Source organism: Sardina pilchardus, chromosome 19 (assembly GCF_963854185.1).
Source record: "Sardina pilchardus chromosome 19, fSarPil1.1, whole genome shotgun sequence".
In the NCBI taxonomy this organism is placed as follows: domain Eukaryota; kingdom Metazoa; phylum Chordata; class Actinopteri; order Clupeiformes; family Clupeidae; genus Sardina; species Sardina pilchardus.
Window position 1 is genome coordinate 29636697 of NC_085012.1, and position 16629 is coordinate 29653325.

General features: G+C 44.9%; 1 protein-coding gene across 7 annotated transcripts in view; it reads right to left on the bottom strand.

Annotated features, from left to right (window-relative positions):
* The window catches only part of pard3aa (par-3 family cell polarity regulator alpha, a), a 279690-nt gene that overhangs the window by 103230 nt on the left and 159831 nt on the right, over window positions 1-16629 (bottom strand). For 4 of the 7 annotated variants that reach the window (XM_062520692.1, XM_062520694.1, XM_062520691.1 and 1 more), the window contains 3 exons: window positions 8939-9093; window positions 7665-7709; window positions 1325-1567 (listed from right to left, as the gene is read on the bottom strand). In XM_062520692.1, coding sequence (XP_062376676.1) covers window positions 1325-1567; window positions 7665-7709; window positions 8939-9093 — 443 coding nt within the window. The remainder of the gene's footprint in view (window positions 1-1324; window positions 1568-7664; window positions 7710-8938; window positions 9094-16629) is intronic. The other 3 variants (XM_062520695.1, XM_062520697.1, XM_062520693.1) reach the window with 1 other exon arrangement.

Consider the following 16629-nt stretch of genomic DNA (forward strand, 5'->3'; position numbering starts at 1 on the left):
AAAGAGAGAGCAGCTTATCTGTCAACTTTGACTATTAACCTCAGTGACAGCCCCGTTCTGGCTCTTTTATCTAAATTGAAAAACAGAGTTATTTGAATATCAGAGGAGAGGATGCAATATACCTCTACCGAGAAATCAGCTGCTATTTCCATTTCTCATCCATAGATAACATGGCATTTAGTGCTTCCCTGACAGAGGTTGTGAGAACAAAATGATTTGGGTAATTTTTAAAATCTCTTTAAACAGAATCTATTCAGAATAGGGGAAAAGGCTGATTATTGTGTGTGGCGTGGCAGTGTTATTACCTGCAAAGGGAATGTCATATTTGTCTTTGGAGCCGTGTAATAGCATGCCGACCTCCGTGTACTCTCAGAGCTTTGAAGAGGAGTCATGCTCAATCCAAATGAGACCCTCACTACTTTCAAATGGGCTTTGCTTTATATGAAAACGTTATAACAATCTAGCCAACAGACTGTGTCTGTGCATTTTGTGAGTTGCCATTTTATTGCTATGTTAGGGCCTTTGAGATGACAACCATGGCAATTCAATACAGGCGAATGCTAGACAATTGCTCTGACCACTGCACCCAAACTGCATTTTTGCAACAAAACCTCACATCTTCCACATGATAGCAATAGCTCTGAGGAGATGCATTACTCTTTTACTAATAGCACACCGGATTTCAAGGACACACAGATCTGGTGGGGGACTCTAAGTAATGCTTACAGTCTGTTAGTATTAATAACCAAAACCAATTTGTATTGCGAGAGGGAAGCAAAGAAATCCACAAAGCAAACATCAACATTACCAGAACTCCCCAGAAATTCAGGCTGGAAATGAATCTGTTCTGCATAGCAGTAATGTTAAGACAGATTGAGCATGCGTTCCCTCATGTCACTTGCTTCCTGCTTTTTTTCTATTTAAAGGAAATCCTGACCCAGATACCGATGATCAGGCAGCTCATGGAACTGCAGATTCCTCTGGGGAACTATCGTCCCATCCAACAACCAAGCTCAAACCCAAAATAAATAGAAAAACAACTGTAGGATGGAGTAGGCCTGATATTGCAAGATCTGGAACATAATGATGCTTCTTTTCTTTCCCACTTCTGAATAAAGGGTTTGTACCGTAACATGATGAGACTGCAAAAACTGCTCCAAACTATAATATATAATTTAATGTATTTATGCAGCAACACAACGCAAGCTCAGTGACCAAGTGTATCAGGTTTTCAATAGATCTCTTATAATTTCACTAATTCAGCTGAAGTGCGTGTAACACTTTTGTGCTGTGTTTGCTTTAGGGTGGTTGTCTGGGCACTCACAGGTTTCCATGCCTTCGTCATACTCCTCTGAGGCGGTGGTGGTCATGCCTGGCCGATCATAGGATTTGTCAATGGCGGCACGGAAGCTCTCATTGCAGCCCCTGCCCCTTATTATCCGCGGGCGTGGCCTGTGGAAGGGGATGTCGCCATTGAGGGTCACCTCAGCAACGGCAGTCTGGAGGCTTTCAAGGGAGCTGGACTTCTTCAGACCAAGAGATGGACCAACATCTCGCGTAGGGGATCCTAAAGAGTCAAAAAAGAATATCATATCATCATAAAAGAGATGACTTTAGAAATAGATGTCAATACCTCCTATTCAACTGGTAACACTGTATATGGGAAGATCTACTGAAAGCTCCATGCTATAAATAGGCCATTACATATATTCCTGAGGCCTTCTTAGCGCTACGTGATTCTTAAGTCATATCTAAAGTCAGTGTTCCCCAATGGAACTGGGTGTCATGGTGCACTGGTGTGCTGTGAGGGCTGTGCAGGTGTGCTGCAGGAGGTGAATAATCATTAACAATTTGCCTGAAATTGTAGGCTATTAAAAACACATTTCATGAAATTTCATTAAACCTGTCGGTATGATAACTATAATACACGTTATGTTGTGGCGTTTGTATGCTTAATATCATGTCTTAAGCTATGCCTTGATCATTCAAGGTGCTTCCAAGAACATACTTAGCGCATACCTTCAGTAAGAGACATTTTCATAAGCTTGGTCAGGGCCACTCTAAACCTACACCACAACAGTGTCAATAGATGTTGAGTGGCCAGACCTAAGTCTTTCTTAGGCCAGTGAATGGTCTGGCCATCTTCAATGGGATTCAGTTAAATTCACTGAAAGCACCATGAAAATAAGAGCCCTGCTAAACTCCAAGTCAAATAAAATTAGATATAAGCAGAGAGACCCAGAAAGGGAAACATAAATAAGTACAGAAAGTCGAGCAACAGAGACAGAGAGATGAGAGGACAAACTGACAGGGAACAATAAAAAGAAAATAGATATGGAACACTAACAGTGAAATGAGGAATGATCTGAGTTTGGTTTCATTATTAAGGATCAGCGATTACAAGCCACCCACATGCTGAGGGAAAGCCAGGTGACAAAGAAAAGAACAAATCAGCACAATTGCATACCAACCAACTGACTCAACGAGTGACGTCTGTAAACTTGTAACTTGATAACTTGATAAATAATCCTAACATCATTCTGTACTGACAAAAAAGGTATCCCTGCCAGCTGTTATTATGCTATTATGTTAGTATAGGTCTATGAGTGGCAAATATCAACAGGGCATGGAGGACAAACAATGGCATACAATGAGGGAAGTTAGATAAAATATATTTACAGTAGCTACAAAAAATACTGCATATACAGTAGATGTTGGTTCAAGTCATTTCTACCTTTTTTCTTTTTGATGAATCTCCCTCATGCAGGCTAATGTAATTAACATGCAAATTACACATAAACAAACATTGTAGGACTGACAGAACGCCACCATTCAGAGGCCTCGGCAGGAAGGCAGACAGGGCTGCCGACTGTGTTTGTTTGTCAGAGAGTGATTGTGTCATTACCCTTCATAGCAGGAAAGCTAATGCTAACACCAGCCCCACTAGCAAACAGAGTCTAATCGGCCTGGTGCTGTGGAGATACCAGGCTTTGCCCCACTTTTACTTTATTTCACTCAGTCTCCTGTTGGTGCCATGCTCTGTTCAAAGTGTGCAGGTGGAGTGCAATACGATGTCAGTATTTGTTTTGATGTGGTTCTCTTAAATCATGCCTCCTCCGTTTCACTTTTAAAAAGAGCAGTTCAAATTCCCCCCATGATGCAACCAAAAAGCAAACATGAACTGGTGTATTAATAATAATATTCCCATGTCAGTTGCCTCTGATGATAGCCATTGATGTTAATTGAAAATTTCTCCCTCAAATTGAAAAATTCTACCTCTCCCCTGAAATGAAATATTTATGTCTGGTAGAGTTAGCAGTTTAGCACCATAGGGACATTCTGTCATGGTTCCACCATTTTCACATATGGCTATGCCCTGTGTAAACACAACTCCCACGCCACACACACACTTCTTTTAGCTTGTTCTTGCACTGTTACTCTTTAACTCCAGCACCTTCTCCCTACATTTCTCTCATTCTCCCCAATTCTATTTATTCATTTCTCTTTGTTAGTGCATGTCTTTCATTTGTCTTGTTCTGTTCTCTCTCTCTCTCCATCTGTTCTTCTTATGAGGTGAACCTGAGCGTATTGAGCTCGTGCTCATCCATCTATGGCGGCCTTGACTTGTTTTCAGAGGGCTAAATGGACCGTGGGCCAGAGCGGGGAGGCACACAGCGGAACTCTGGGTGGAAAGACTTCAAACCAAACACAGATTAGGGTGCAAAAATAAACCCCTATCACCAAGAGAAAACAATTAGAAATCTATTACCGCCTTCTATTACTGAATAGCCCCTCTCTGACAGCCCGAGTATGTACTGTACGGTGACGTTGGAAAATACAGGGTAGGAGGAGAGAGAGAGAGAGAGACAGGCCGAGCCAGAGAGGAAGAAACAATAGAAGTGTGGCTGACGTGATTACAGGTGATCTCAGAAGAAGGGAGCGGTTGGAACTGGGTGATTATGAAGAGGCAAGTTGCCAGGATTTCCCGGTGTAATCCAAACTTGTGCTGCTGCTGTTATCATTACTTCACAAGCAGTAGTGGTTTCTGAGAGCTGTCTTTGCCAAACGCACCCCTTTAATCTCCTCTTGATCCTTTAACTAAGCAATCCTGCAACATGTATGAGTGTGATTAGCCCAGATGATGCCAAAACAAAACGCTTCCGTATCAAAGCTGCAGCGGGCTATGGCGGTTCTTTGGGTGGCAATGGAATTCCAGCTAGAACACATTGAAGGAAGTGCATAGCTGGATCCCTCTGAGTCTTCATGACTATGTTTTCTTCAATAAAAGAGGACATTAATAAAACACAGTGGTTAGTTGGCCAAAATGAAGGGCAGAGATGTATACTAATCATTATCTACTGCTCTGGGGGTCTTGGAAGGTTACAGAGGGATCCAGGAATCCATCTCTATTAGTTTAAACCATTTTAAATCGATCTAGAAAAAAGCAAGAAAATATGAAGAAACAACTGTTTTGAAGTAGTGTCAAAAACGTCTAGTGCCATGCCAGCTCTCTCATCAGACTACGCTGTCCAACACGTGGCTGCTGAATTAAACACAATGCAAGTCAATGCATTGGGTGGCTGTGTTGGAGACAACTTAAAGCCTACAGAATTCCACATAGATTCTTTATGCAGACAGTTGTTATCAGTATTTGGTTTCCTGGGTTAGTAAACCGCAGCACCGCTGACCATGTTCCCAGTCTGAACCAGTGAGCACAGGAACATGAAGTACAAAAGAGGGGTTTGTTTGTGGAGTAGGACATCCACTTATGTTGCCTCTCCTATGAAGGTCTCTACATGCACCTCACTTCACTTGAACCATTTTCCATTACAAAATCCACTGAATGAGCTATAAATAGGCCTGTCATTTTCTAACTGAAATGTGGAGCTGAACATCTTTGATTGCTAGATACTTTTATGTACCTCTCAAATATGTTTTCATCCAACCAAACTACCTAAGGACAAGTGAAGAAAAGAAAACTTCTGATTGAATTTACCCTGAGGAGACCTTGTGCTTCATGAAGGACATGAGATGACGGGCCTTAAAATATAATTTCAATGGCCATCCAAGACAAAACCACACAGATTGAAAATATATCACCCCCTAAAGCCTGCAGAGCTGACTCAATCACAGCGCTTCAAGTAGCATGTAAATGTGACGCTTTCTGAAGCTTATACGGAAATCCGAAAACCACATGCACCAGGGATGCTATGGACGTCAACCGCCGTGGGATTCTGAGACAAATCCAAGAATAATGCACAACAGTATGAAGAAAAGATGACATCTGCTGTGGTTGGAATTTTCTGAATTTTTATCACCCGTTGTGGCTGATTTGGTATTCCAGTCACCACCTCTGTTGCTACTATTACTGTATAGTGTGTGAGCTGAACGCCTGTTTCACTTATGGCTGTGTCCTGATTTAAAAAAGAGAGAGAGAACACAGCTACCAGCGCACCCCACACATACACCATTTTGCACACACAAATTCTACTTTAGTCAAGATGAATGTGCTCTATCTCTTTAATCAGGAAGAAACCAAAGACAAGCAAACAATTAGAATGGAGAAGAGTGATTATCATTAGATTGTAAAGGTAGGTGTAGAACAAATCTCATGAATAAATCAAAGGGAGTGGATATTATGGAAACTGCCACTATGCTGCAATTAAGCAGAGCTACGGCCCTGCGTTCCCCAACATCGCTCACATCTGGGCTGCACGGGAGTGTATGCAAGGGTATTTGTGCTCCTGGACAGAGGCCCAATTACACCTCATTTATTCAGCGCGCACGAGGTTTCAGCATGGCGTTAAAAGGGTGATTAGGCTATAAATAGCTCCACAGTGGCCAAGGGGAGCCTGCTCTCTTTAGGCCTCCAGAGATAAGTGCAGGAGCCGGAGAGTTGACTGAGAGTCCAGCGCTGTCCAAGACGCATCATTACTGGCAAGAGGGATGTCTACACCTACCTTCTCATCACCTCCAACCAGCGCTTCCTATTTGGTATCACACCAGCACTCTTTAGCGGCAGAGCAGGGCAGCAGAGATATTTGGTTCATTATTTTAGCTGCGGTTAATAGCCAGCCTTGTTTGTGGTTGCACTGACCACTTCTTCACCACTGCACTGTATGTATACTGGGCTAATTTCAGGCTCTAACTAATGGAATGGAATGTTTTCCACAGCTCCTAAGTACAGCTCTCAAGAGTCAAATTCAATAAAGTGCAGAATGAAACCTTTTTTCTACACCATTAGCCCTGGGGCTTAGACTTTCAGCAGGGGTCTGCAATCTTCTCTGTTTTCCCCTCAAACGCCAAGAGTCCCTCTCCCAGCTTCACACGCTCTCCTCTCTACCCATGAGGCTGTGCTTTGAGGCTGCTCATCGCGGAGAGGCTGACAGCTCCACAGCTGCTCTCCAGCAGCTCCCCTCCATGCTCATGCCCCTCTCGTCAGGCTGTCTTATCTTTCCTTCTAATCAACTCGCTCACCCTGAGCACCGCACACTTACTGGGCTTACAGGGGCATGGGCCTTTTCTATGCCTACCAGAGGTTGTGCCCATAGGGCCTAAACTCACTGGCCCACCATCTCCGTCAAGAGCAAGGCCTGTCCACCGCCGGTCACTTCCAAATTAAGACTAGTGGCACATGTGAGTGGCTAATCTGTCTATCTTCTGCCTTCCGTTCACTTACATTTGTTTTCACAGAGTTGTTCCAAACCGAAAATATGCACGGTGTTGAGAATAGGGATGTTAACATTCATGTAGCAGCACATATCAAATGGTTAACTGGTTTATTCGACTATCCGTTCGCCCCCCTATTATACAAACACTCACACCCAATCTGTCCCTACTGAGCATAATTACTGCTTTCTTCAGTCATATTTCCAAAAGAACAAGTCATGTGCCATGCTCTCCCAAAACCCCTATTGAACACCATGCCACTCAGTCTGACAGATGAGGGGAGAATGTGCTACAAAATGAATAATCATTCATACAACAGCAATTACCACAAATTGCTTCCTAAATATTCCCTCCACGAATGCCCTTCAGATACAGCTAATGAGGTAAAAATCTCTTAGGCCTCTGAACAATTGTGTTGAGGCTCCCATTCGGAGAAGTCTTGAAGTTAAGAGTTCAAAGATCAACAGCGGTCGACACAAACAGGGTAATCTACGAGAGGACCTTAAGTGACATCAGCCACAACCATGACCGTGAACTTTGCAGGATTAAATAGCAGAAATCTGGCCTTTAGCACATCCTGATGACACACTTGGCCAGGGTGGGAAATGGCACCCCAAGAGCCTCTACATCTCTGTAGAAATAAGAGGTGATATTTCAACAGACGAGTGGAAAGGTTTTAAAAATGCTCCAGTGATGGCATTTCACTGAGTGCTTCTAAAGAGTTTAATACATCCATCCACTCCATCTCAATGACTTCTGTGAGAGGGGAATGGAAATAACATTCACCAGGCTGAAGCCCTGCACAGTTCTGTCACAGCCTGACGTTGCGTGAAACATGACCTTTTGACCAAATAGCTTTCATCTCTCTCTCTCACTCAGTCGGGATATAAGATTCTTCAACTGTATTTCAGTGGAAGGGCAACTTGAAGAAAGTTCCAGAGCGGCGGTCCAGTCGTGTTGTGCTGTGAAGTGAGTGTCCCTGACTGAATGCTTACCTTCCAGTCTCTCAGTGCAGGCATTGGGATTAATCTCGTCAGCTACTGTTAAAGAGGCAAACAATTGTGATTGGTTAGTGCCCTCATTCCATCATTCCACCAATCAGTCACCCACCCAGAAGCATTCCAGCAAGCACAATTCATTCAGGAACTGCATTCATTACTGATCACTTGTCTTACAATCAAACAAGGAACATGCAAATCTAGTGGGAGGGTATGAAAGAGGTTGAGAGATTTTCACAGATCTGAAACAACATGCATCTCTCAATTGTTGCAGTCCTGAATGAAGGCGTTATAGAGTGTTATGAAAGTCATCAACAGTGCAAATCTTTACCCTTTCCCTTCCCTTTCAGTCTTATCTGACACTTTAAAAAGCATCAAATCTGGAATAAGCAAAGCAAATCTCCATGATTTAAAAGTGGTAAAAATCCAAATCCTGCTGCTTTTATTGTTGTCAACTTTGTAAGTGGACAAAGGCTGAGACAAGACTGAGAGGGAATTCAGGAGAACCAGTGAAACATCTGTTGAATTACCAGAGTGGTGCAGGTGAAGGTGTTAAGGTGTGTTTTGGTGTACCAGTGCAAGTGGGTTGTGGAGTGTTGACATGCAGTCATGCCTGGATGCACTCCTAAAACTCCTGGACAGTGACAACTATCAAGCATTTCTCTTAATGATGGATTGTCTCATTTTGTGTTTCTAGTCATAATAGTCCTAAATATGAGGGTAATCATAAGCTATTACTTTATAAGCCTACACAGTATGCATTCAGCACACAGTTCAGACATGTCTTGTGCATTGGGAGAAGTGGAACCAGTATTCAATGTCTGTTCTACTTGTGAATCCTAACTTCATGTTCAAGGAGATCACAGTATTGTTTTTGATAAACCAAAGACTAGAATCCTAATTTCATCAGCTAAAATAAATGTGTGCATGTTGAATATGTATGACATTTCTGTGTGTCTGTGTATGTCGATCAAGGTGGTCTTTACAACTTATTCAACCTTAGTCTAACATTATGTCCTGTTTCTCTTATGTAGAGACCCAAAACTAAGAGAGACAAAATAAGAGGAAGCGTGGATAAGAGAGATACCACCCCTCTCTCATTCCACGCTGGCATGGGAGGTGTGTTTGACGCAGATGACCGAACGGTTCTTATCCTTTGCGAGGTCAGCACACAGCATCAGGGGTCAAGGTTAGGGAAGACTGGGTCAAGATGGAGGGGGACGTGGCATGTGTTCTCTGAGGAGCCTGCTGCCGTGTCAGAGCAGCCTTACCCAGGTCCATGCTCTTGGACTTGCGCGTCTTGATGATTTCGAGCTGCGCAGCGTCCCCAAACTGCTTGGTCCGTTTCTCAGACATGCTCTGGCGGCCAAATCCCTCCCGCTGGAAGTGGAGGTCGGGGTCGGCATCAGCGTCAGGACTCAGAGAACTAGGAGAGAAAAAAACAGAGTGAGGGGAGTGAGGACGTGTAGATAATCTTGTGCAGATGTCCTCCATGACACACTCTCAAAGACACAACTGCACAGACACTCAGTGAAGGGCCTGCTCAGTCTGCATCATCGCTGGGATGCCCAGCCCAGCCCAACCCACACACAAGGACATGCTAATGTCCAGTGAGGTGCTGGGGTTTGGACGCTCCGCTGCAGAAGACGTCGTCCACCTCCTCTCCCCTCCTCTCCCCCTGCCCCGTGCCCTATCTATGTCTGCATCTTAATTGAAAAGCAGGGAGTAGACATGGGGGGGCGACAGGCCCACGGCTACAGCATTTGCATGCCAGACAGAGAGACATGACAATTAACCAGAGAGCCAAGGGGGAAATATCCATTTGTGTCAAGACGCATGAATGAGATATTGATTAGGCTTGATACCAATGCACACTTCATGCACACAGTCACAGTGTACAGAATGGAGAGATATACACCACCGTCAGTGGCCACACAGATGACCAGCTAGAGATATACACCACCGTAACTGGCCACACAGATGACCAGCTAGAGATATCCGTCACCGTCAGTGGCCACACAGATGAACAGGTACAGAAAGGAGGCTGAGAAAATAGGTCATACTGCTGGATACTATTGCTTTCATTACTGCTATATTTGTCAATTGATTTCATTTAGGTATAAAAACCATCTTCATGTCAGCAAAACAACAGCATTGAGTCTGAAATTCAAGTGGATGTTCTTATTTCTGACTGAAGAAGCCTTTAACTGATGGGGAGCCCAGTCAGCCTGACTCCAGTCTGTTCATGCATTTCCCAGCATGCTCTGTGGTGGTGTGCAGGGTCCCCTGAGCGGTGTGGAATGCTGCTGTGCTGAGCTGGAGCTGAGGAGGGGGTTGAGCAGCAGGCTGGAACACACAGCACAGCTTCACAAAGGAGCCGTTTCTCATCCCAATCCAATAGAATATCATACAATACACTATGTATCCACTGTACCAGCAGACGCTGGATCTGTTCAAAAATCTGATTTACATTCTTATCCAAAAGTAACAGTTGACACGAGATGAATAACATAATACCATAAAAGGCCAGAACTGCGAGCCCAAACCAAAATCCTAAGAGGAACTTACTGTAGCTCATTAAAGTAACTCTGCGTAATGGAAGGAGTGCCTAACAATACTTCAACAAAAAATATCCTACAACTACAGCAACTATAGGCCAAATAAAGTCTAGTATGTCTTCAATCAAATCAGACACACAGACACTGTCAACGGGGCAGACCCTTTATGGTTTTCTCCTCTGCTTTGCCCTACATTTCACATCACTCATGAAACCTCCTTAGTGTACCAGCTACTGTGCCAGCGGCAAGCAAAAGCCTGTATTTGATATGATTTTCATGTTCCCCCATATGTCTCCTGGTGCAGTCCTCTTAACAGAGCGCCATTTGCCGGAGGGAGGGGGTGGATTGAGGGGCTTTTTGATTCATATGAGTGAATATGTTATTCGCCAATGATTTGTTTCCCGTTTCTCCTCTTTGACAAAAAGTCAGTGGTGAGAATGTGTGTGCAAGTGTGTGTGTGCGCGTGTGTGTGTGTGTGTATGTGTGTGTGTGTGTGTGTGTGTAAGACAGGGAGAGGAATTGTATTGTTCTGCTGTGAGTAGCCTCTGGATACACAGTAGTTAAATCCAAACGACAGCCACAAAAATACAATACAAAAGTAAGCTAGCGAGCAAATAAATAAATAAATAAAAGCCTACAGACATAGAAGTGGGTTAATTGTAAATGAATAATATTAACCCATGTAGTAGTTACAGTCAAAGTTTCAGCTATGCATCTACATCTCTTTATAACTCCATTGTTACTTCCTTATCCAAGATGAAGCAGTAGTGCCAAGTGTTAGAAGAGACTCCCTATTCTCTGTAAAGTCCCATCCCTATTTATGACGGGAGCTTAACAGCATGTAGAGCTGCACACATTTGCTCCTCCTGAGCACTGCTCACTAAAAGCCTTACGGTTCAACTGCCTCATCTCTTTTTTCTCCTCATTACGCTCTCTGTGCTTTTGCTCCTGCACCCCTCCCAGCTCTCAATCCCATTACCAATGAGTGTTATCAAGACAGGACAAGGCTTTTCCCCGCTCAAACAACTCACTCTTGCCTCCTTTTTAGTGCAACTTCTATGCCTTGCTGGGATTTGATGGAGGCCTTGAATGGTAACCTTTGTGATATTCAGCAGGAAGAAAACAGAAGGTGAGCCCTCGACATTCACTGTGTGTGTGTGTGTGTGTGTGTGTGTGTGTGTGTGTGTGTGTGAGTGTGTGTGTGTGTTGGGGGTGCTGTTTTTTGTCTTCTCTGGGGAGTCTCTCCAGGGAGGACAGTCCCACTGAGAGCGTCCTGTGAAGAAGCAGGCGAGATATGCTGAACAACAACAGAACTACCTGATCCCTGTCAACAAAGACCCATAGCAGGCCGTCTCCTCCATGCCAAGATAAGCACAAATACACATTCTAGAAGCAGCGAAAAATACTGCATGTACATGGAATGTAGCATCTCCTGTTACAGCGTTTAAATGTGAAATGAATTTGTTCTGTGAACAATGAAACTGCTCTGTGCATATTCAACATATTGTATGGTCACAGCTGTACGTTTGTTTGAACAGCTTTGTGATTGCAGCAGCCATTAACCCCTTCTGTGCTATTCTGATTGGCAGTGATGCCGAGAAGACTCCATGGATTATCTCCCTGCTTCCCTTCTGCAAGTTACAGACGCACCTGCACTTTCTAGTGCACATGGCACTGGTAGAGAAACACAACATGTTTTCTTTAAGCTGCTGTATACATAAAATGCCTCTCCCGCAGTTATATCACCAGGTATAAACACAAGCTGTGGCTTTTTGCTTAAGCTGCTGGTTGCGGAGTGGAGACCGGGCCGGTTGGCCTGCAGCGTGTGATTGAATCACGCTGGCTTTGCCGTGTCTCGTTGAATGCTCATTCACACAGGCAGTGGCACCATCCAGCCTGACAGCTGAGTGATTTATGTGTGCGTCATACCCACCAGGAGAGAACCCCTTCACTAAGAGGAGTGTGGATACGGCTGTGTCCTTGGAGTCTCTCTCTCTCTCTCTTTCTCTCTCTCTATCTGTCTATCTCTCTCTGTCTATCTCTCTCTCACTCTCTCTGATTCCTCCTTTTGTCATTGTCCATTTTTGGGCTGTCATCTCCCTCTGATCAGATGTCTCTCTTCATCTTTGTCCTTGTGTTCTCTTCATTCTCTCTTCCCTTTGTCCTTCAGGCTATTAAATGAACTTACTCTCACATCTCTCACTCTCTCCTGCCACTTATTCGGCCCTCTGCCACCCCGTCTCTGACAAGCGAAATGCATCTGGTGAGACGAGCCACCTTTGTGTACAGACTGGAGTCTAAATGACACAGCTCCACACTGTTGTTTTCCTATCTTGAAGCTGTGTTCACGACAGTCAACAGTCAATGAATGTAAATGTGTAGAGTGCACGTAGTGTACTGTGTGTGTCCTGCGTCTATGTGGCTGTATGAATGCATCTGGGCGTGTGAGTGCACATGAGCACATTGCGTTGTGTGAGCAGTGCGTACTGTAGCTGCTGCCACTCAGCTCCCTGAGACTCACCTGAAGCAAGCAGTGGGGGATGGGAGTGGTGTGTGGAGAACAGCTGGGCTTAGTGAACCCACTCACACTCACACAAACACACATGCACACACACACACACACACACACACACGCGGAGCGGAAGAAGCACTGTGTTCAACACCCTGGAACAGCGGCGCACCACTGTGTTGTTTTAATATTCATATCCGATGGGGAGCCATTAGCATTAAAGGAAGAGTCACAGTATAATTAATGTGGTCACACACACACACACACACACACACACACACACACACAGGAGCGGGTATTTACATTGGAAGAGATTATGCTAATGGGCTGTAAGGAATATTATGATGCTTAGTGAACTTTTTTGTTGCAGTTTATTTGAGCAGCCTTGTGTATATGAATGTGTGGACTATGTGTGTGTGTGTGTGAGTGTGTGTGTGTGTGTTTGTGTGTGTGTGTGTTTGTGTGTAGGTCCTTTAGGCAAACAATCTTTAACTGGATGTTGTGACACATCACAGGGACTGCAAGGTATCAGTCCCACATTCTGTCTCATGGTGATGAACTCATAAGGAGTGTTGCCTGAGCCACACTGGCCCCTCTGCAGTGGCTAAAGCTCAGTCACTTTAGGGCTCAGCTCGGCAGACACTTTCCACCTGGCTTCTACTGCACCCCTACTGGTGGAGAGGATGAACTGCGTTCATTTGAGAAAATCATCACTTTTGCACGTTCTCTTCTGCTTCTGATCTCTCTCTCTGGGCTTCTCTCCAGACTCAGAACTAGACATCCTCCCTCAGACACCCATGCCCCCCCCCCCCCCCCCCCCCCCCCTGCAGAATATTAAAATGACATCCTGATGCTTCAACCTTCACCTCCATCTTCCCCTCACACACGCCCATGCACAGACATATCTGGCGCTCTCCCTCGCCTGCGCTCTCTGCCTGATAGCTGCACCTGTCTCGGTGGAGCTGGCTGCTCTGCTTCTTGTCTTGTGCTCAGTGTTCAAAGGGGGGAGGTGATTAGCCCTTCAAAGATAGCACGCTAGCCGGCAGATCAAAGGGGCCTGAGCACGGCGCCCAGCTCAGCTCTCCAACACACAGAGGGTGGCTGCAGTCTTCCTCCTCGTCCCTCCTCTTCCTCACCCTCCCTTAATTCACTCATTTACACAGGAGCACATCTGAGGGGAGCAGCACCCCCTCCTCTCTCTCTCTCTCTCTCTCTCTCTCTCTCTCTCTCTCTCTCTCTCTCTCTGTAAGATAAAATGATATGTGTGATCTAGCGCACAGCAGCACATGGAGAGGAGGTGGTGGGGGGAGGACCCAGGTCTCTCTCTTTGTGTTGGGGGGTGATACAGAACGCACTGGTGTTGAGGAAGAGGGAGATTAAAGACAAATGGAGAACACGGAGAAAGATAATAAGCAAATGACTGGGGAAACTAATCCTTGTGACAGGACGACTAGACAAAACAAACAGCAGCAAAGGGAAAGAAAACAACAACACACAAACAAGCATGAAGACAAAGGAACACCTATGCCATGCAAACAGGACACAGCTGACAAACACATTTGTGCACTGACTGCTTCTACAGAAAGGGGCATATCAAAGAAACACCAGCACATGGAATTTGCAGAAGGCAAAGCAGCATTGATGTGTACCAATTTCCTTAAAGGGCAAAGATAAAGAGAGGGGAAAAGATAGAAAAGCTGAAAGAAACAAATGAAAAGTAAGTACAGAATAGCCATCTTGGATGCCGGATGCCAGAGTGGTGGTGCTTTTAAAAAGTCTGTCATTTTCTCTCAAGCCTATTTTTGAGTTGTTTTAGTTTCTGTTGTGGCCATAAAGTGTGAAGTTGAAGATTTTCACAAAAGTGTGCTTGTCTGCAGGATACTGGCTCCAATGCTAGCGTATACAGATGAACAGCAGGGATAAGGGTGGGGTGGTGAACGCATGTACAGTACGCCTGTATGTTGCTGCTGATTATCAATAAAAATCAACGGTCTGAAAAATGAAATAGCAAGAGAGGATACTAAATAAACGTGTAACAATGTATTACATTGAGTAAATTGAAGCACAAATGACATTTTGCTAAACCTCTACAATTGAATTGAAGGCATGTCTATGCTGAGTGAGCTCCACCGGGGACTGTTGAAGGACAGGCTGGTTCCCAGTGCAGGCTGGTGCACTGAGGTCACTTGGCAGAGCTGTCTCCTGCACTCAGGGCACACGCGGCTGAGCAGGACTGATGCCCACCAGAGCACACCCGTCATCCTGACACGGCTCTGCCCTGCTGTGGGCCCATCGCTACCTGCTGAACGCCTTTCATTTCTCAGCCTCTCATCCTCTCCTCTCTCACACACACACACACACACACACACACACACCCAGCACGCTCATCACCATTAGAGCTCTACCACAACACTTTCTGCCATCTCTGAGACCGGTGGCATCTCTCTCTTCCATCTGATTAATTCAATTCCAAATGAATTAAATATTCAACCTTTCTCCCTCATCAACAACATAGTACTGGCAGCAATAGTCTGCTGCTTCATATCTACAGTATATGAGCAGTTTTGAAAAACACAAAGTATGAATCCGTTTGAGAAGTGTGGAGAAGAACAGAGCGCAGGTGAGAGGGCCCAATCCCAGGCTTGTGGCCGCTGCAAGTGATGCTCACACACTCTCCTCCCCTCACGTCCAACCCCCCTGCAGAGGCCACCGCAAAACAGCTCTTTCTGTTAGCGCAATCAGGCCGCGCCGGGGATAATCTGCAGGCAAATAACACACATCCATCACCCTGGACACAAGGCCTGGGAGCAGCAGAGTGGTGGAGCAGAGAGGTGCAGGGGGGAGTAGCGAGAGCAGAGAGAGTTCATTTGAGCTGTCATGGCCGTGTGAGAACAGGCCCATCAGTGCTACTGGCAGCCTAGACTTAACGGCAGATGCTTCTCAATGCAACTTATTATTTATTAAGTCCTCCAAGATGCCGTTCACCTCTCCATGTCTCCCTTCTTCCTTTGGAAGCAAATAAATCTAATTTATCTGTAGTCCATTAACTGGGTGCATTCCTGCCCTGACACAGCAGGCATTCCACCATGAGGGTCAGTCTCTGTTCAGTTTAATATTTAATCAGACAGGAGCCATTCGGTAAATCTCCATTAGCAATGGCTACTGGATGCCATCTGATGGCAGACTATAAATTGTTCAGCTCCTTGTCTAAGGCAGGAGGCAGAGTAGCAGGGGGTGGAATACCAAAGCTTTCAGTTCTTCACTAAAGGAAGAGAGCAGCTAGGGTTTACACTACACATATACAGTCCAATCCATGTCCAACTATGTATATGCATACAGTGTGAGCATGTGCGCTATGTGCATGTGTTTCGGTAGGAGTGTTTGAAATGGGAGTTTATGTATACCTCTAACATAGTCATAGAGGAGATAATGGTCATTTCCATCATGTACATAACACTTCATTAAAAAGAATAGCACTTTCAGCACATAATAGCACATACCACCAAACACACACACACACACACACACACACACACACACACACACACACACTTGAAACAAACACAAATCATGTACACACATGCACACATACAAAAAGGTAAATGGCTCGTTCCTCTCTGAAAAAAAGTAGGTCAACTTATTAATGGGTCTTGTGCGAGCTGTGAGCCCCTGCCTGCACAACAGCCATTTATCTTCCCATCTGAGATAATGTGCTAATATGCAGGAGACATCCCAATGATGAGGAGGAGAGAGAGAGAGAGGGACAGGGTGGGAGAGGGGAGAGGGAGAGAGAGATGATGAGAAAGAAGGGATAAACACAAACAAAAACAGAACGAAGGAGAGCACAAGAGAGACAGTGGGAAAGTATGAGAAAGACTCTGTCAGTCAGATAGAA